The sequence below is a fragment of the Centropristis striata genome, chromosome 21 (genome assembly GCF_030273125.1).
Source record: "Centropristis striata isolate RG_2023a ecotype Rhode Island chromosome 21, C.striata_1.0, whole genome shotgun sequence".
Taxonomy (NCBI): Eukaryota; Metazoa; Chordata; class Actinopteri; order Perciformes; family Serranidae; genus Centropristis; species Centropristis striata.
Genome location: NC_081537.1, coordinates 21,783,181 through 21,804,900, shown reverse-complemented (window position 1 = coordinate 21,804,900; position 21,720 = coordinate 21,783,181). Strand labels below are relative to the sequence as shown.

The 21,720-nt window shown below is 39.8% G+C and overlaps 1 protein-coding gene and 1 long non-coding RNA gene across 2 annotated transcripts in view; one reads left to right on the top strand and one right to left on the bottom strand.

Annotated features, from left to right (window-relative positions):
• The window catches only part of LOC131959385 (heparan sulfate glucosamine 3-O-sulfotransferase 3A1-like), a 39,167-nt gene extending 28,410 nt beyond the window's left edge, over nucleotides 1–10,757 (bottom strand). The window contains exon 1 of the mRNA XM_059324577.1: nucleotides 9,788–10,757. Coding sequence (XP_059180560.1) covers nucleotides 9,788–10,365 — 578 coding nt within the window. The 5' untranslated portion in view covers nucleotides 10,366–10,757. The remainder of the gene's footprint in view (nucleotides 1–9,787) is intronic.
• The window catches only part of LOC131959387 (uncharacterized), a 68,774-nt gene extending 47,623 nt beyond the window's left edge, over nucleotides 1–21,151 (top strand). Inside the window, exons 2-3 of the long non-coding RNA XR_009389454.1 lie at nucleotides 8,056–8,202; nucleotides 20,738–21,151. This is a non-coding gene — a long non-coding RNA (uncharacterized LOC131959387). The remainder of the gene's footprint in view (nucleotides 1–8,055; nucleotides 8,203–20,737) is intronic.
• The last annotated feature ends 569 nt before the right edge of the window (nucleotides 21,152–21,720 follow it).

The following is a 21,720-nucleotide window of genomic DNA, read 5'->3' as shown; positions in this document are numbered from 1 at the left end:
TCTGAAGGAAATAATGTGTTGGCCTCTTTGTCGGCTGTGCCAAAAATATGCCAATCCCTCATTTCAGATGGACTCCCAAGAGCCACACACACACATGGACACTTGCGCCTCAAGCTTATAGCTACAGTATAATTCTGTGTTTTGCATGGAGACAGAGGTTGGGCAGTCAAATAGAGGTTGTGCCTGAGGTGCCGTCTGGCATCGCCTCTGCCCATGTCTGCGAGGCGGACCATGCCAAGGCGACTGGCACCGGCCATGCCCCGATGGAACAAGAGAAAAAGGATGTTTGGTGCCATCCTATCACCACACAGGCAGCTGCAGATAGTGCACATGGCAAGTGTGTCAGAGTCCATGCCTTTAAGCACAGAGGCAGAGAGGGAAACGGTCCAATGTGTGGCCAGCAAGCCTGAAAAAAGACCCTTGAAAAATACTTTTCCTGCTGAGTGAACGGAAGTAAAAAGGTTGGAAAGATGAACCTCCAGCTTCCTCGAGTAGTAAACACTTAAATGTTTTTTAATTTTACAGGGAATTGAAATACAGGACGGAGATGCGTGCCAGAAATAAAAAAAAGAATATGCGGCAAAAGTATTTTAAAGAAAACATTGCAGTTGGAACGGAAAAATGGAGGACCCAAGAGGAGAGGGCTTCCTTCTTTTTATTGGTTCCCAGGCTTTCCATAGCTCTGCTTCTCCCTCTCTCTCTGTCTGTCTCTGTCTTTTGCTCTCTGGTGGAAAATATGGAGGGCTCCCTGTCCTGTGATAAAGCTGTTGCCTGTGAGATGGGAAAGAGAGATCCATCACGTCGAGGCGTTGGTTTACCCTGCCAATCCGCACCACTGAGGGCTGTTACACGTACATGCTCCATCCATGCATCATTTACCAAGCCCTTCTGTGCCCAAATAACATGGGTTTGGCTGCACGTTTCTGAAAATCCTAAAGCACTCTGGCAAATCCTCTGAAAGTCTTGATATGCATGAATTCTGGAGGTTGTCTTGCGGTTTGTTTAGCTCGCTTCTACGAAGAGAGAGAAACAGTCTAGTCGAAAGCCCCTTGACTCTCCGGTGCCAAATGATAGGGTTACAGTCTCTCTTTGTTTGTGGAAGGATAACACTTAACTTCCATCAACCTTGGACTGCCAAGAAGAAAAAAACACTGAAGGAGGCGTAGAAATACAGTACAGGAAGAAAATTGCAAACATGATTCGTACTGCTTGTAAAAAAAGCCTGAAGGCAGAAGTGCTGTAATGTTAGAAAAAAAACTGGATTACCTAGAGTTCAAGGAAAATAAACATCACTGACATTCATGGGCATTGCTTCCCACTAGATCAGTAAAGGGCTTCAGGTACATCACCTGAACACAGAACATTGAGCTGCAAACTAATGTCTTGAAAAGGTCAAACATCTCAACTTCAGAAAGACGCTAGAAACGATTATGTCGTGTATTTCTGTACAGCCAACGACAATAAAAAGGTGACCTCAAGTTCTCCTTTTGAAATATGAATCCCAGAATAAATGCTTCATAATGTAAGGGCTAATACCTCATAAAAAGACCAACAGCTGCTAAGCTGAATGGGCCCGAGATACGACAGGGTCACACAGGTTGCGGACTAGTGTACACAGAAACCCAAAAGTGAACAAACAACAGAATCCTAGAAACAATGTAACCTGATCTTAATGTTACAGTACCATCTGCTGGCATTGTGAACTCTGAGGGTGGCACATTCTGTGGCAGCCCTCTGAGTGACCCTCCTGGCCGGGATCAATCACACTCTCTTTCTGCACATGTTCATCAAAGCTCGCGGAGTCCCTGATCCCCGAGGCCTGAATGAAAGCAACCAGTTAGCCTCCGTCGTCTTGCAAAAAAGTCAACAAACAGCTCTTATTTTAGGCGTGTCAGGTGAATGCATCAGGTGTGAGCGTCTGGTGGAGATCCAGGTGGTGTCTGCAGAGCACCCTGCACCTGCTGCCTGTCCTCACTCACCCATCGGGGGGCAGATTCCCAGGATGCCAGAGGGCAGCTGTTGACAGGCACTACTTTGGATCGTCCCCTTGCTTCTATCTGCCTCCCCTGCATGGGGCCTCCAAGGGTCAGCTGCTGAGGGCATGCAAAGATGTCGGTGGGGGTGGCAGAGGTCAAGGAGTTGGCGAGGAGAAAAAGACCGCAGTCATGGGTGGGTTGCATGCCTTCAGCAGGAGGTGAGCGTCCCGGTTTTACAATTATACTCCCCGATAATCACTTTCACAATCCAAAGGCAGCCCGGAGCTCATGCTCAGGAGGTCTCTGGTGATCACGTTACGTCCGCTGTGTGTGCCCTCCACAACCCCGACCATGACCCCTACACCCACCTCTACACCCGGTCCCCTCTACTCCACCTGCCATCCAAAACCTGCCCCTATAAGCGGAGGCAGTGAGAAACAGGGTCGCTGAATACCTAATTCTGTAAAACTGCACTGTTAAATGCTTCCTAATATCACTAAACAGGGTTAGGATGTAACACAATACAATGCACAGTTCAGCTGAAGCAACTTTGCATACAGTTATCTTGAAAAAAGAGATTACTTTATTACTTTTGCCACGGTGGTTATGATTTCAGTTTGGTTTGTTTCTTGTCACCAGCATTACAGATTAACTACTGGCTTGATTTTCATGAAGAACCTATTAAATCTTTGAGTGGATATGAATAATATGTTTTCATGTTTTTAACATTGCAAGACAGGGCATAGCGTTGGCAAATGTCTGTGCTCTCCAAGAACTCTTCCAGTTTGTTTCATTTGCTCTAAAATAAATATGAAGCATGCATTTCACATGAGCAGATTTTTTTTCTTAAGTGCAACAATTTGTGCATGCACAGTGCAAGTGCCACACAACAGGAGATGAACAGCCAGTCAGGAATGTGTATTTGCATGGAAATATAACACCCATACTGATTAAGTATGACAAAAGTAATCCAAACTATTTATCAAATGTGACTTAATTTCGCTAATCTAATTGAATATGTTAGGAATTACATTTTAGGGCGTGTATTCTGCAGTAACAAGTAACCCTCCCAACTCTGTCACTACGTTTATTAACTCATCATTATATTAAACAAAACATGCATTTTAGTTCACATTTGTATTGAAATGTATATTGAATTCTTCTCCTGTAAAGCACTGACTACTTTCTAGCCAAGTACACATTTAATGAGTTCATGCATTTTGCCCAGCCAAAGATGGTTTATTTTGGAAAGGACTTTATTTAAAAGTTGAAGGTAGACCTGCAGGTTTTATGTACTGGTGAAGTATATAAAACCTCTCCCTTCCGAAATAAGTCCCACTCCCACATCCTGTTTCATGATGAAGCATGTCTAACTACATTAGAAAATCACCTTCCAGAGCCATTTCTCACGACCATTAGGAATAGTGAAGAATAGTGGCAACATCAGGGGAATTCTGTTTTAAAAATTCTTCACTGCTTGGAGAAAAATTAAAGCCACTGGCTCTTTGCAAAGCTTTAAAAGTTCCTAATTTTCCTTATATTACTGGCTGATATGATTTAATAAATCCAAAAAGGTCAGTGAGGTATTTTAGATTAGGTGTAAAGTGTAGTGCAAACGGAGCGGGTGAACTGTATCGCTGTATTTAAAACTCTGAGGAACACGTCATTCCCATATTCCTGGCCGGGTTACATCCAAGGGCAGCGGCGAGCGCCAAAAGTACACCGGAGGTGCTTATAGTTTGCATGCTCACATAAATATGGACACATAGTACACACAACGTTAAATGTGGCCTCTTGTTCCAGCTGGTGTGCGGTTTTGTCATGACAACCTGGTGCAGCCACACAATAAACAATGTATGATGCATGTAACAACTAAGTAGTATGGATACTTTTTAAATACCACGTTAAAACTGATCCACATTCAATCGTATCAAAGTACAGAAGCTATAAAAATACAGATTTACAATCCGATTTGCAACTCAAGGCTGCACAGATGAAATAACGGGTGTGTTTAGAAAAATAAACTTATTTTGTATCTATTTTTATTACTTTTTGCTGTTGTGTATTGTTCAAAAATTTATACAGAAATATACTTATTTTGTTGACTTTTTTCTTCTTTTTGCTGCTTTTTTTTTTACTTGCCATACATGAAAGTTCAAATTTCTGGTATTGTGACAGCCTCACTTACAGATTGTTTTGTGTATTTTACAGTTTTATTGTTGTTAATTGGTTAAATTATTAAAAGTTTAGGGTTGAGGCTGCTTTAGGCAGACTGCTACAACAACGCCATTGTTCTGTAAAACATGTGAGGAGTTCTTCAGTGATTCCTTCACTGTTAACATCGAGCCTCTCCTAGTCAGAGTTGTGTCATGCTTTCCACCAAACCTCTCCACACTGAGAATGACAAGTGAAACATCAGGCAGCAGCGAAACAAGGCCAGAGTTTAAACTTCACCACCCAATTAATTGACACGCATTCTAAACACAGCCAACATATGAGAAAGCTGGGAGAATGCAGGCTTTTCACTGTCAGCACTTGACAAATGTATCTTTATTTTCTTTAAGTTCTTTTTTCTTACTTAATGGAGTTGTATCAACAAACCCCACCGTGTAGCCTAATGTAGGAAAAAAATGCTAATCCTTAATGAAGAAAAAAAAATACGGCATTCATGGAATTTAAACACACGGGGTGCATATTATTATTCCACACATTTACATCTGGAGCCTGATTTGTATTTGAGTAACAGAAATAAAAAAAACATCTTTGATTTGTTCTGTCGAGCTGTCCGGCCACACAGACCGCCGTACGGCACAGAAATACAGATCAGGAAACACAGATTTGATGGACAGGCGCTGCTTTCTAACACAAATCCCCGCTGGGTCACTGCTTTTATGATCAAGAGCCATTTTTTATTACCATTACAGAACGTCCTTTCAAATAGCGCCAGTTTTATGAAGAGGGAAACCCCTAATTTAATGTGATTTCTGTGCTTTTCTAGCCGAGCGTGCTCTTTTTCTCATGGTTTTAAGTATTGCATACAACATTTAGGGAGAAGTGGATACACTAACTCTTATTGACTTTACACTAAAAAGCTTTGACGATACATAAGCTGCCATACACCTTATTTCCTGGATTTTTATTTTGTTTTTCCAAAGTTACGGTCTGTTTAGGACCTGTTGAAGCTTAGCCACATGGAAAGTGTGTGTATTCACATGCATAGAAGAAGAAGAATGTGTTCCTGCACTGGATATGTTTGTTTGTTTCTAGATAAATATGCGTGTGGCGCAGTTGGTGGCACGCTGCCCTTGTGTTTAACAGGTCACACATGTTTTTATGAAGGATAATTAACCCATTAAGGGATCTGGTGAAGGCTAATCCAACCGGTCTGCAGACATCAAACACAGGCTGCGGCCGGGTCTAGACAGGTGAAAGCTGGGCGTTCGGTAACCAGAGTAGGCCAAAAACATAATACTGACTACTCTGTTGCATGGACCTCTGCTTTGGTTCACAGTGTTTGTGCTTGACCTCCTTGTTCGCTCCGAGTGTCCATTTCCACAACAAAAGCCTAACAGGTTGTATGTGATTATACGGACACACCGCTGAGAAATGTGCAGTGAAATGTAACACTGACTGACGGGGCGATTGGGCCGCTCGGGTGTTGGTTTCCTGTTGAACAAAAGCTCTGAATTTACTGAAAGTCTGCGGACAAACAGTGAACAAAAATCGAGAATTATATTAAATTCAGGGAGGTGAAATTCTGCTTCAAGTTGAAATTACATCACCTCAAAAAAGTTGTTCCCAAGATTTGAATAAATGCAGATGCTGAGAGTCTTAGGACACATAAAAGTGAAGTTTAAAGCTACCAATGTTTCATGCTCTGACAACCGCGCTGTCAGAACGGGACATTTTTTATCCTTCTCAATAAATCACAGATTTTTGCATCAGAGCTTTTTGGGTGTGCAACTTTTTCAACCACTTGATGGAAATTCCCATAACAAGCCAGACAAGTATAATTCCGAGAAAGCTGGGAGAGGAGATGTTGCCACGTCACATTAAGAGCTTATAGGTGTTACAGTACACATTCCCAGAGGGACACAGAGACGAGTGATTCATGCTGAGGACACATATCGGCCTTGACAATAAACAAAGAGTCTCCTGAGACGGAAGCTTCTTCGTTTTAAGTATTCACTGCTGCTAATGAAAGGAGTCGCATAATTCAAGCAAATTGGACATGGTGATTAGTCACAGAAAATCTGGTCTTCTTTAGCACCAACACCAGCAGATTGTTTGTTTGTTTGTTTGTTTGTTTGTTTTATTTTAAAGGAAGGTATTATTGGGTATTCAACATGTACTGGAAGCATGGAGCTGCTTCTTCATATTCGGGGGTTTGTTCTTCAGCCTTGGCACATGTAACAAGTATTCAGATCCTGTGGTACTTAAGTAAAAGTAGGAATACCACATTTTGAAAAATTTAACTTAACCCTTGTGCTTCCCTTAAAAAAATATTCCTCCTTTTACCATAGGCAACCAAAAACTGCCATAAAATTATACATTTGTATCATTCTCCACTTTCACTGAGTTAAATAGTTTAAACAACTTTAGTTCTGATCATAAATACCAAATATCCATTATTTTGGGGGGAAAAAAGCACAAATAAATATTCACTGAATACTACTAAATGCTAGTGGGAAATTTTGCCTCTTCTTTGTAAAGGATTTTGATGAATTGTATAAAACTCTGCAGTTCTGCATAATACAGCAGCAGTAACACTCGTAAAAACAAGAAAATGCATGCATTTGCTCCATAGGGCAAACATGAGCTATGAGAAAGTGGCTTAATATAGTAAAAAATAATTTTAAAAAGTATCAGATTTTTATTTTTTCTGTAATGGCCGTGGGATCAAAACTTATGTTTTTAATAGGTTTCTAGGGGAGAATGTTGTCCTTAAAGGTCTGAGTGACTGTATCTTGGATTTTTTGAGTAATTATATGAGCTGAGGTTCAACTTCCAAAAGTCAAAGAAAAACTTGAAAAAACATATGCAAATTATGCATTAACAAAGCCAAAATTATTGAGAAATATAAAATGAAAAATGCCAAAATTGTCCCGGAGGAAGCACAAGGATTAAAGTATCCAAAGAAAGTACTGATTATGCAGCAGAATGTTCCCTGTCAGTGTTTTACTATTGTACGTGATATTTTTGGATTAATATGACAGCTGCATTAATATGTATGTTGCATTTTACTGCTGGAGATGTTGACAGAAAGGTTGTGCTAATTTTAGCTCCTTTATATACTGTTACTGAGCATTTAAATCTGCAGCAGGGCATCATATTCTAGAAGATCATCATGTGTTTGTAGCATCGATGTCCTGTGAGAGCTACGTATCTCTAAAAAGCTTTCATATTGTCCAAACAGCCGTTTTCAGCTTTGTGACGGTGCATGTTCAACCTGATCCAAGAGGGTTTGTTTAGCTTAAAAAGTCAGAGAAATTTCACAGGAAAGGAAAACTTTGTCCTTAAGTTTATCACAAACTTTAAAAATCGACGCATCTAGAGTGGCATGCTTTTTACTGGACAGGAACAGGATGAAAACTGTAATCTGAACTACTGCTGACAGATAAGTGTAGTGCAGTTAAAAGGTGCAGTATTTACCTCTTAGATGAAGTGAAGTAGAAGTATAAAGCTGCTAGAATGGAAATACTCAAGTACAGTACCTCCAATTTGTACTTAAATTGCGCGTAAATGTATTTATTTGTATACCAGCACTGTGTTTAAACTTTTGTGCATTTGTGCAGTCGTGTCTTTAAGTTTGTGGTGTTTTTTGACGAGGGGCCGGCTTAGTTGCAATCAGCCTGATTTCCTGCTTTCATCGAGCACTTAAGTGCACAAAAACACCTCTTACATGACCTCAAGTCAACAACTTCAAATCAATGCGACTCAATCAAAAGCATCCGCAAAAAAGCTATCAACAAGAAGACTCTTAGATGCTGTCGAGGAGCGCTGACAAGATGAACTCCTGCAGAGCGGGCCACGCTGTTGTAACAGTTATTTATTCCTCTTTTTTTTTTTTTTATTCAAGGGTCCTCCTGTTTTAAATGGACGGCATTAAGGGGAACCGGCACTGAGGTCCGTCCTTGGAGGCACGGTCCAAATTCCAGAGAATCTTGGCAACTCCTCGGGATAGATGGGACCCTCATGGATATAAAACCCCACAATGGATGAATAGGTAAACAGAAGGGTGTGAAAGAGTGATGGCGAAAAGAGAATGTTCACTCTCAGAGAGGCACAAAGAGGGAGGTGTGTGAGTGGGAGATGGGAGAGAGCCAGAGTGTTTTTTGGGGGGAGGAGAGACAGCGAGGAAGGGTCTGGAGGGAGTTGTCAGTGAGGGAGAGTAAAAGTTTTGTCTCCAGGCTTTTAGAGGGTGCTGTGTGTAGTGTTAACTCAATCAAAAGGTGAATTATACCTCCAGAGACACTCAGGTAACCTTTCATTATGGCCCTAATCCTTCTTAATAACAGAGCTGCAATGTCGGCAATGCCCCATTAGACAGAGAAGCACTGAGAGAGGCTAGAGCCATTATTCCCCACAGGCCTGTGGAAATGTGAACACACAACACTCACTCACACACACTCGCTGTGACAGATGAAATCAATCACAAATTCGACTTGAGCGCTGCATATACTCCTCCACACGGGCAGAGGGAAGGAGAGGGAATGTGTGTTTTATGCAAGTTTCTCAAAAGTTTGACTTTTGTCGAGACTGAAACTGAAAATTCAAACTGTATAATGAGATCGACAAGGAAACTTGTGATTTTCTTGTTTAAAGTTTGTTTAAAAAAACACAAATATAAAAAGTTTCACGCACAAAATTATGATTCCAGTACAATATACTTTTTAAAGCATAAAACATTGTCAAAAAAAGAGTAATATTTCAACTTTTGTTATAAGTGTTTTGCACTTTTTTTAATAGTCAGCACAAAGGAAAACTCCATTAAGACTTCATTTTGTGACTTGCTAAAGTTTTTTGCAAGGAGACAAATGTACATAAACAATAATAACATTTAATTATTAATTTCTAGCTACAAGCATGATTTAATCTGAGTTTGATAAAAGAAATGGGTTAAACAAAGGCATCTAAATCTTGGAAATGCTTCAGAAAAAGTAATGTAAAATGTCTGTTTACTTAACAATATGTAATACTTATAGAAACATTACAGTGTTAATAAAAAAATAAGTTACATTTAAACGTGTGAAGATAAATTGAGTAGAAACTTGTTTGAAGTTTAAAAACAGATGTATAAAGTTATATAAGGCATTAATGTTTCAACAGAGAAAATGTAAATTGCAGCTTATTAAATTTTCAAATACTTATTTTTTTATTAGTAATATTATTTCCCAGCCCTAATCAGGCTGTTAACTGTGATTTCTCTCCGGCCCTGACCAACTTAAAGGCAGTCAACCCTGAAATGTGCAACAAAATGAGCAGCGAGATAAGATCTAATGAAAGCAGAAGTAATGTAGCGTAATAAATCAACAGGCTTCATCCAGCAGCAGCTATAGGCAACTTCTGCGAAACTTGTTATGTTGAATAAAGATTTTTGGGCTGTGCAGATTAATCTCTATCAGTACTGTAGTAGTAGCCTAAATAAAAAGTTGGACAAACACAATTTATCATCATGGTAATTAAATGGCTAATATAAATATACAAAGTCTGGGTTACAATATCTCTGTAACTTTACTTTGATAATATTAATTTTGCTGGATATTTATTTATTTTCTCATACATGCATAATAAAGTTATTAAATATTCACCTGTACCACTCCAGTCCGTTCTCATAGTTGCGGTCGAAGAAGTGCGGCTCCGCTCCCACGGCTCTGATGTCCGGATGAACCCGGAGAAACTCCAGCAGAGCCCGGGTGCCTCCTTTCTTCACCCCGATGATGAGAGCCTGGGGCAGCTTCTTGCTCCCCTCCCCGAGCGGGCTGAGTTTACCTGCGAACCTCGGCGACACTTTCCTGGAGGCGACTAGATCCGGAGGCGGCAGGATGAAAGCCTCCTCGTCCTCCTCGGGCAGCTCCGAGTTCGAGCCCCGTCCCGTGCGCTCATCCGCGAGGACCCGAGAGGAGCGCCTCCCGGCCCCGTAGCCCGTCAGCTCCGACCCGGCGGTCCACTCGTACGCGAGTCTTTTAGTCCTCAGCGACCTCAGGTCCTCGATAAGCCGGCCAGAGGACGCCCTGACCGGTGAGGGAGACGTCGAGCTGCTGCTGCAGCGGTCGGCGAGGCAGTGCAGGAGGAAGAGGGAGGTGAGGAGGGAGCACAGCATGACCGCCGCTCTCCTGAAGATGCCTCGGGACGGGGGGTCCAGTTTACTGATGCGGCTAAAAGCCATACCGGTCCCTGGGTGGTCGGTGCAGCAGCCATGCTAGGCACACATTATTGAGTCTTCTTGCCATGAGAGGAGTGAGTCTTCATCCACAGTGAGCTGCTGTGGACAACACCTCTGTCTCCCCCACACACACACAAAAAAAAAAAAAATACCTGCTGCACACAGGTGAGAGAAATAACGCCCCAAACTGACAGGCAGAAATAACAGCCCACAGGTGCCTCCACACAGCGCGCACTACAGTGAAGTCTCCTCCGTCCTTCTCTCTGTGCAGGATGCCACCACGAGCCCTGATGCACCGCCCGCACGTGTATAGAGTTGTAAACTTGTCTCGCATGTCAGGTTGCTTGAGAGGCACGACTCTGACCAATGAGATGAAGAGAGAAGCAGACAGGAGCCAATGATGTTCCAGGTGGGCGGGACGCTATTACCAAGAACATCTCAGTCAAATTAAAGGGAATATAGTTGTGATGTGGACATACTAAAAATTACACTGCAATAATGTACAAAAGGACAACACACATTTGGAAACTGGCAATTACAGATGGATATGAACATTTCATTACATTTATTGTGTGTCTTTAATACTTTATTTCATTCAAAAAGTCCTCTTAGCTACATGACCATATATGTAATTTGTTCCTTCTCTCTAATATGACTCACAGGAGCATTTCCAAAAATAGCACCCGTACATAGGACGTCATAGCTAAATGTAACGTTTGCCTTTTTAAACAAGTTGCAACGGTCGCAGTTTTGTTAGGTTAAGGCAACAACACTACTTCTGTAAGGTAAGGAGAAAAAGTGCACTGTTAGGTGTTGCAGAAGATAGTTAAAAAGTGTGATAAATGGATGTAGCTGCCAGGATTTAGGTAGTTATGTAGGTGACGTAAAGCTTGATGTAGAGAAGTTACGTAGCCCCAAATAACAACTATTTTCATACGGGACACGCGCAAGTTTCCTGGGTGAAAGTCCTCCCCAAGTGGACTTTGTTGGTCTTTATACTCCATATCATCACTTCTGCCTTTGCTTTTACTCTTCGTAATGCCACATCTGCCATGGCGCCCTTCATAATTACTATTACAGCCACTAGAGTGCACTGTCACTATAAACTTAATTATGGCACATTTTAAGCTGCTCTACAAGTGTTCCATGGGGTTGTATTTTGGGGAGGACAGTCTCTTTTAAATGGTTATGAAACTTCAGTTTAATACTGAAGCCTCTGTATGACCTACATAAACAAACAAGACCATCAAGATTATATAAAAGTTATATTTAAGGCCTGTCACCAGTCTGACATGACATCAGAAGAGGCTATCTTTACATTTTCCCAGACAACGTCAAAGGATGAGAGTTTTATTTTTGACGTTATAATTTGTGGTTATGGCTGATGCTCAGGAGAGAAATGTGGGATTTGAAAGGATACAAGACAGATCCTGAATTAGCCCTATTAGTCCTCGACAGGTATGTAATATATATAAAACAAACTTTTTTTCACTATTGTCATTTTGCAGTTAATAATCTCACATAGCCACAATTTGATATATTACTATCCTTGCTATGCATCCTGCAAATAGCTGTTAAAAAAGGAGAAATAAAAATAAGTTTTGTCTTTCTCATAAAAGATTACACTTAGACTTTGACTTTCACACACTCGTCAGATCAAGATCTTTATGTCAAGGGGCCGTGGTGCTCATGAAAGCAGGACCACTTTTGTCCACAGGGGACGCCAAAATTAACACAAACAAAAAGTTTCTTGTAGTTTCTTTAAATGGCTTTCTTTTTGAGATCACAGCTTTATTTTTAAAGTGAGACTTGTGCACAAGAGTGAACATATATAGCATAAGTATGGTCAAATAGGCTGACATTTTCACAAAACTATACTACACTACTCACAAAAAAATACTAATGAAAGCCAACACTCACACTAAAATCCTAACAAATCCACAATTTGTTTGTGCAGACGAACAGACAGAAGTTGCTGTGGTAAATTTATAGAGATTCTTGTTTAGTGCATCGTCCACCAGGTTTTTCCACTGCAGCAGCGTGTTTTGAGATGCCAAAGTCTTTCCTCAGATCTTCGAAAAAACACTCACAGGACCATTTCTCCAAATGCAGCTGAAGTCGGGCCACCAAAGAAGACGCCCTCCACCATGAACCCCCTTTTTTATGACACGCAAAAGAACAAAACAGTGAAATAATGATAACGGAGCACATTATTTCTTTACAAGTGAACAAGAACAGAACCAAATGTTTCACATCTGCTCCTGCCTTTTGGGTATTAGCATGAGAATGTGCAGGCAGTGCTTCAATGCTGCACAGCTCACTGCTCGAGAAAGAGGATGGAGACCCCGACACTGGGCTGTATTGCCAATGCCAGATGTCCCCCATGTTGTCGAAACAATACAAGGGGGTGTCCCGCATTTAACAAATCACACCCCGTGTCTTTTCTCTGTCTCTGTGACACTGGAGAGATCCTCGACCCCCTCAAACCAACTGTGATGACACCCAGCATTCCCTCACTGAGGTCGAATGGCTTCACACTTAGACAAATACCGGCAAAATAATGATGTTTAAAAAGCCATATCCTGTTCTTTTCATCACAGCTAAATGCTGAAAGTTTCTAGAATGTTTGCTTGCACACTTTAATTATTTATTTAGTTTTTAAACAGTTATGAAAGGGACATTCTGACAATACTTAGAGGTTCCCAACCTCTCAGTCTGGACCCCCCCTACAGAGGTCACAGGATGAATCTGAGGGGTCAGACATGATTAACGGGGAATCCAAAACAAAATTCTTTCACTCAAAATAGCTTTTATTTTCTCTGACTTCTTTGGTCTTTTTTTTTTTTTTTCAGTGAAATTTTTTCGATAGTTTAACCAAGTTTAACCATCTTAAGTGGGGGAAGAATTATTCAAATCTTTTACTTAAATAACAGTTGTAATAACACAGTTTTCAAACAGTCACAAGTAATAAATCTCTCAAAGAAAAAGTATCAGAGTTATCTTTATGCACTTTCTGAGTGTGATTTTATAATTGGTTGTGATCATTCCCTTAATGCATTTTGGTCGATAAAGTATTCAGATCCTTTCTTTAAAGGTACAGTATGTGATTCTAATCAAATAGACTTTTTTGTCAAATTCAGATAACATCTCTAGCTAGCTGTCTGTGTTTGTGCTGAAAAAAAAATCTGGTTTTAATACACAGCCCTGGCTCTGTAAAGGGGAAAAACACTAAATGGACCAAGCCTCACAACACTATTCTGCCCATGGTTGTGCACCGTACAGGGCAAAGACCATGGACGTATAAAGAGAATGGCAGTGGGAGCGATCGGGACGGTAAATCTGACACATGCGACCATCTGACGGAGCACTGATGGTATTTGTGGTGTATTTGTTTGTGCGTTGAGTTCAAATATTAGCAATCATTCTCTCTAATTAAGTAAAAGTTAAAAGTGCAATATTAAACTACTTATTTAAAGTCCTGAATGATATGAAACTCCATTAAAAGTACATAATTATTACTGCAAGATCTACTTTAAAAAGACAAAATACAGAAATTGCAGAAAAATGAACCATGTGAGTGTTATACTATAATTTATTATACTTATTATTATTATTATGGATGCATTGATGTGAAAGCAGCTTTTTTATGCTGTAGTTCGTCGAGGTTGAGCTACTTTTATCTACTTTATATACTGCTGGTTAATTTTAACCAGTGAGTCCCAACCAGGAGTACATCTAACATGAATACATATTATATATACAATGTATTATATTGTTAACCAATTCTAGAAATTAAAACTGTGAAAATAAAGGATAGATGAAAAATAAAATAAATAGCTAAATATACACTACCGGTCAAAAGTTTTAGAACACCCCAATTTTTCCAGTTTTTAAAAATTCAAGCAGTTCAAGTCAAATGAACAGCTTGAAAGGGTACGAAGGTAAGTGGTGAACTGCCAGAGGTAAATAAAAAAAAGGTAAGGTTAACCAAAACTAAAAAATAATGTACATTTCAGAATTATACAAGTAGGCCTTTTTTCAGGGAACAAGAAATGGGTTAACAATTTAACTCTATGGAGTCTTGGGCTATTTTGTCAATTTTTTAAATTCTTTTCATGTCTTTGTAAGTCATTTTGTGTCTTTTTTAGTCATTTGTGTCTTTTTTTAGTCATTTTGTGTCTTTAGGTGTCTTTTGTATCTTTTTTTAGTCCTTTAGTCCAACATAAAATGTGATTTTGAATCTTTTTTTTTACTTTCAAAACACTATCATGCTCAATAAAGAATCTTAAATGTTGCAAATGTGCATTCATTTCAGAGTACACTGAGACATTAAGCTGCGTCATCTTCAATTAAATTCTGGAAAAGTTAGTGTGTTCTAAAACTTCTGACCAGTAGTGTACATCAGAATTGTATTTTAAGTATCGCTCAATTGCATTAATCAAATAATAAAAATAAATATATAAATAGCTAACACTATTTCTAAATCACCCCAAGCACTGTTTTTTGTATTATATGTTCTGTAAAAAAAAGTTTCATATGTGCATATTGGACAAAATATGCACTGGTACCGGATAGATAGCAATCTGCCTTTGATAATGTCTGTGGGCCAATAAATCTATCGGGCTCGAGTTGTAACTTGAACACATTATGTTGCAATTGAGAGTGCATGAAAAGCAGAAAAAAGTTGAAATAGTTCACTAAAAGTAATGTAAAAGTGCTTTAAAAGTTGCTAAAAAATAATGAATATACAGTGGAAATAGTTATATAACTATAAGTAAAGTAATGAATATGCAAACAGTTACAGTTACAAACATCTACCTTCTGCCACTAGTAGTACAAAACTTGACCAAACATTTTAGTTTTACGAAAAAATACTGGCACAAAATTGTAAAAATATGTTTAAAATATTGTGAATACTGTTAAATAGTATAAATAAAAGGTTGGCTACCAACGGATTCATCTATTTCTAAGCCTTGTATTATATTTCACAGAAATGTTTAGCTATTTAAATAAATAAATATCAGCAAAGCAATTGTAAAATAAATATAGTGGAAGAAAAAATACATTTCCCTCTGATATTTAGTGGAGTTTGATTATGAGGAGCATAAAATGTTTATATACAGTATATGAGTAAATTTGGCTAATTCCCACCTCTGATTGTAGCCCTTTAGGCCTCTCTAAATGTGACTGAAACAATCTGAGAAGAGAAAAATAATTTCACATTTGTGACAAGGATCTGTTGATAAAGACCTTTGATTATTCTAATAGCACTGTTGTCATCAGTGGCGTCTGACTCTAAATCCGGGGCGTGCTTTTGTGCAACGTACCCATTTTCAGCCGGGTTTAATGTTTGTGCAGCGACACATACTTCCTCTAGAAAAAAAACAACATTTAGTGTGTAATTACACACCCAGACATTTGTGCTTTAAAAAAATGTGCAAGCAGTCTAGCAGGCATGTAAAAACGTAATTCGGCTTTCATCTTCGCCGTTTATCCAAATTGCAGCACTATGGTTACACTGACGCAGCCTTTTTGGAATCTTGGATGCTGGGTTGGGGTTTTAAGTTTAAAGGGAGTACAAACACAAACTGTTTATTATCCTTTTGAATATAATCTTGCATTGACTTTGCATATTGAATAAATTCTCAGGGTATGCCATGGGAAAGCAAACACGGACCAAGGCGAAACCAAATAAGGAACGGTTGAATTATATGCATCAGATTGTTGTTTCATAGAAATGTATAAACCATACCTAGACTCTCAAATGCACCGTCACCACTGAGAATATAGTCATGCAGAAACTGTTTCCACTGCTGAGCTGGCCAAGTAGTTAGACTGTGTGTCTCAGCCATGCACATAATCTCAAGACAGGTTTATGAACTGAGGTTTGGGAGCTGTCAGTTTGGAGGAGACATCTTTACTGCCAATATAATAGCTTTACGTTTCTCGACCTGAAATCTGCAGTGATAAAATATTTTTATATATTCATTATTCAATGACAATATTCATCTTTACCTTTTGGACAACCAGCCTGTTTTAATGGCATATAAATTGCAAGAAAATGCATGCTGGATATTGAAATATTGTCCACAAAAAAAAAGGTAGCGTGGTTAGAAACAGATGCAGCCAGTAAAAAAAAAAAAAAAAAGATTTACACATGGAAATTGTACGGATGTAATTTACGACATGTTCCGTGCCTGAACTCAGCGTCACAAATTTCCACACAAGCCGAGCAGCTCTTGGCTCCAGAAGTTCATCTCCTAAAACTCATTTTGAGTGAAATTGAAATGGCATTGCCCACTTCAGAGCTCAATTAGTAAGAAAGCTAAACAGTAAAAAACCTACCACCCAGATTGCTTTAGAAGTTTAAAAAATATATTGAGATGCAACAGTTGGATAGAAAAGGTTCCTTCTTGGTGCTCAGCCTGTTAATAGCAAATATATGCAAATTTCAAACTTGCACACATGTATGTGGTGTGTGAGCCATGACTCAATGTTTTACTGTAACATCGTGTTTTGTTTTTTTTCTTTTTTCACTGCGAGAGGAAATGTACTCGTTCTATATACACAGCTGTTGGCCATTCATCGAGGTTGGGTTCTTCTGCTTCATTGGCAGGCCGTGTGCTGAACAGGAAGGCTTTCTATTGAGCACGGAAATCCAAATAAATGGTGCTCTTAATTAGATTAATGCTCATCTGAAGTGGAGCTGTTTCTCTAAATAGTCTCAAAAATGTCAACATACAGCCAATTTGAATTAAGCACACAAGCAATTACAGTCCATTCATCAAGGCGTTATCTCAAGATTTGTGTTTGCCGTGAGCAGAAGAGGGGATGGTACATAATTATGGGTTTTTTTTTTTTTTTAAATAGAAGGGTGTTATAGTTTTGTCTATACATAGATGAATACATAATATATCCAATAGAACTCGATAGATAGATAGATAGATAGATAGATAGATAGATAGATAGATAGATAGATAGATAGACTTTATTTATCCCAAGCTGGGAAATTACAGGACTATTACCTTGAAACATATTTCAAATAATCATCTAAATAATTAATTATTGCATACATGGAGGTGATAAACAACCTTCTCGCTCAGTATTTGTGATGCCAAAGCGTGTGTTGTTGTTGTATGTGAAATGAGTCTCACAGCAGCTTGTGTGTGTTACATTTTGTGTCACATTCCTTCCTCCAAGAGGCAGCAGGATGCAGCTGATTATGAGAGAGGCAGGCGGGGAGGGAGGGAGGGAGGCGCTGTTCCAGTTGGAAGCTTGCATGGCTGTATGTCCATCTCTACAGGCTAGTAATCAAGTTTAAAGACAAGCGCAAAGGTCAATGGCACATATGGCTGGCAGTGTTGTAGAGTAAACAATTGTCCAAATTAATCTCCAAATGCACTTGGCACTATCAGAAAATAATGTCATGGTGAGTTTGAGTCTAGTTAAAGTATGAAACAGCCTTTAAATGCTCCACCATGGAGCTAAAAATCAGTTTTAACATGAGATGAATATTCAATACTTGAAACCCCTGTGTCAATTTTTTTCTCAATAACATTTAATATTCATGACTGAATAAAAAACAATCAAAGTTAAAGTAAAAAAAAAAACATCCACCCTGCGGTATGATTTATGATCTCCTTCATCAGGACTGTGTGGGTGGAGAAGCAGCATCGCATCTAAACAAACAACTGTCATCAGGTTTGGATTCAAATATTTCTAAATCCTGATTGTTGCACAGAAGTCTGCAGTATCACTTTTTTCCCTAAACTGAGATAAAAATAAAAATCTTTCATGTAAAAATAACAAAAGAACTCATCAAACTTTGGCATAAAATTGTGTTCATTAAGGCTTGATGACTGACACTATTTAGACAATCTGCTTTTGGGGGCTTTAACATTGTTTATTAGGGTTGAGCAACATGTTGAAAAGTTCCAACTGGTCATAAACAGCCCAGTGACTGCTGATAAATTGGGGAATTGATCAACTCCGTATCAGCTGGGAGATGTGTTCAGATAGTATGAGGGCCCTACGTTCCACAAGCTGTCTCTGCTTTTTTTAGTCTAATAGAAATAAACTCACAAAATGTCAAGCATGCCACTGCACACAGAACAGGTTTGCTGTGATATCACATGCTGGGGCGTGACAAAGTTTCGTATTTGACGAAACGTATTTGACGAAACGTATTTGACGAAACGTATTTGACGAAACGTATTTGTTTGGAGTGAGAATGGGCTGATTCTCTTTATTTAACCAGAAAATACAACCATACACTTTCCGAATTCAAGTTTCTGTCTTTCACCGAAACTAAAACTGTCATAATTGTGTTTTTAAGTCATCATAAAACACACTTATTCAAATCAACAGAAAGAAAATAAAACTCACCAGTTGTCATAAGCTGAAGAACATGAGACTGCTGATAACCAAACACCCTATGGACAGCTGCAATATGGTTATGGCTGAGACCAGGGTGCAAGAAAACATCCCTGACTTAGCTGACCTCCACACCTGACTCAGCGTCGCATCCACCTGTGACTCCTCTCTGTCAGGCTGTTGCTCTCTGTGCACTCTGCTGAGTGAGTAGTCTCTGCACCCATCCACTGCAACAGTCTCTTGAATGCAGTTTGAGTGTGAGAGTTGAGAAAGTTCCCTATACATTTTTAAGGAAATTTCAGATTTATTGCGTGTCTAACTGTAAAGCTACACAATCTTTACCAGGGTCATTGCTGCATTTAGTAAATCATGCATTACTTGCACAAGGTAGATTACTGCTCCCTGTTTTTTGTAGCATGTGTCAAGTAATTACTGATCCCAATTAAACAATAATTGCCAAAACAAAAACTGTACTCAACTCATAGCAAAGGCGTTAAAAAAGCGTATCCGTGTTTTTTCAGAGACTCAGCCCTCTATAACGAGGCTGCAGGAAGAGATGATAGTCTCATTACACAAAGAGCCACAAAGTCCAGGAACAAATGCACCATGTTGACCTTTTGACTCTGCTTCATGCCTGGGACAAGGCCAAAGCGTGTAGATGGTATTGGGTGATATGGTATTGATATTGGCGTCCAAATGACCAGCGCAGATGATGCGTCACATGTCCATTAAGAACCCCATTGGATGGCGGCGTGCTGTGTTCATTAAAAAGCAATATGTGGAAGTCTGATCTGCCATTTCCTGCAGATAAGTATCTGCTCATACATCCAAAGAAGACAGCAAGGCTGTGGGTTGTTTCAGCCACCACACGGCAGGGTAATCACAAAGCATAGATCCTCCAACTGTGAGTTCGAATTAACCATGTTGCTAACAGAGCCTGAAATTGTGTGGGATTGAGGGTTAGGGCCCACAATCTGGCCAGGATATCTTCACGCTGTTTGCTGCTGTAATGCGATGATGGAGGCCAAGCAGAATCGATTAAAGCAATCATTTGTTGAATCAGGTGTTTTTCTGCCTGGGTGCAATAACTGTATGACGTTTCAGTGGTGCTGCTGAACGGCTCGGCCTGATGTAGTGCAGCACATGCAGCGGCAACAGTCTTTATTTTGGCAAATGGCTTTGTTTCATGTCAAATAACTGACAAAATGCAGTATCACAGGCCATATGGAAATCATATCAGCTGCACTGAATTTGTGATGTTGTGGTTTTAAGGCATGTTGCAAAACCACAACTGGGACTTTAATCACTTCTTTGATGATATCAGAGCAATCAGACCCATTTTAAAGTTTTTTTTGTCACAGAGTTAATTCACAGCAATATCACGCCGTCCCTCTCACCTGTTTTCTTAGAAAGCAATATCAATCTCAGGGCTGGACGCCGCAAAATGTCCATCTGTAAATGAGCTCTGTGTGGTCTTTGAGACGACACCGCGGCGCAAGAGCAGCCCCGGCTTCTTCACGTTGATGGACGTGTGAGAGTCGGAGCGTCGTCCAAGACAAACAAGCGCCTCAGTTTGTGTGATTATTGTGCATAGTCAGAATAATTCTCAGTGAAAGCAAAGCAGAGTATGACGGGGGCCGCTGCTGTCAGGGGCAGGAAACGTGACGGTGTGCAGCATGATGTATGGAGGGAGGCTGTTTTTGGAGATCCTAGCCCACCCTCCTTCCCATTAATGAACTCCCTAAAGGGTATATGAGCAGAGATTCGGAGGGAGACAAGACTGTGGGGTTGGATGTGGCGGATATTGCCTTACCCCTGGAGAAGGCTACGTAGCTAATGACAAATGGACGGTTGAAGCGACTGGAAAGAGATTGATCTCCTTACATTTTACTCCTCAGACATTCCATCTTTTCCTGGACCATCTATGAGGTGTGCCGTGATATTAACTCTAACCTTTCATGGCTGTCAGATTTCAGATATCAGATTTTTTTTTTGTTCTCAGGTGCACCCGGGCTGGAAACCACATACTCTGCAAACACCTGAGATTGATCCTCTGCGTCAAAGAGGTCATGAGAACCGGGAAGGCTGGCAACGACGGCGGGCCTCAGCGAGTATTTTCAGGGTGATGTTTAAAGGGATCAGGTTACGTCTGATGTCGTCCTGCAGTGCTGATAGCTGCAAGCAACAGGCAACAAAGTAATTCCTAATGGTCTAAAATCCCAAACCTTAATATAAAAGTGAGATTTCCGTGTCTTTTTTGACAACAAAGCAGCTCTAGGTGCTACATAAATACTGTGAAAGCATCAAAATGCTAAATCCACAGAGAAACTGTGCCTTTAAACAAGCCCTTAGAACTTCTGTAAGATTGGGGTGTAAGTATTTATAGGAAGAAAGAATTGCAATATTCTGTTAGGGATATTCTGTTAGCTGCCAGCTTCACTGTGTGCATATGAAAATTTAGCAAGTGATAAACAGTTGATTATTCAGGGTTTGGGAGTGTAAGCCATATTAACTGGTACTGAATTAAGTAACTGGACAGGTTGCCAGGCAGACACAGAGACAGACAACCATTCAAGCTCTCATTCACTCCACATGCCAGAGAAACACAGGAAGAACATGGAAACTCCACACAGCCGAGCCGGCAACAGTGCTAACCACTACACCACCGTGCAGCAAATGCACAAATTGATTTGATTGATTTGTTTTAATGTGAAATGTAAAATCACCCACAAAAATGCTCTGCATGCATCACTTTGCCTCTGATACCACGCATGCAGGGTATTATTCTAATCATTTTTTAACAGATCTGCTCGTTTTGAAACAGTCTCATGTAGCTTTTACCTACAAAAATACCCATAAAGTTGGAATAATTTTGTTTTCAGACCCAGTCTTGTGTTAATTGAGGTTTCACTTTGATTGTGATATGTTTGCAAGAGACTGATTCATACAGTTTTGAGAATATATACACTTTATCTGTCAAGAATA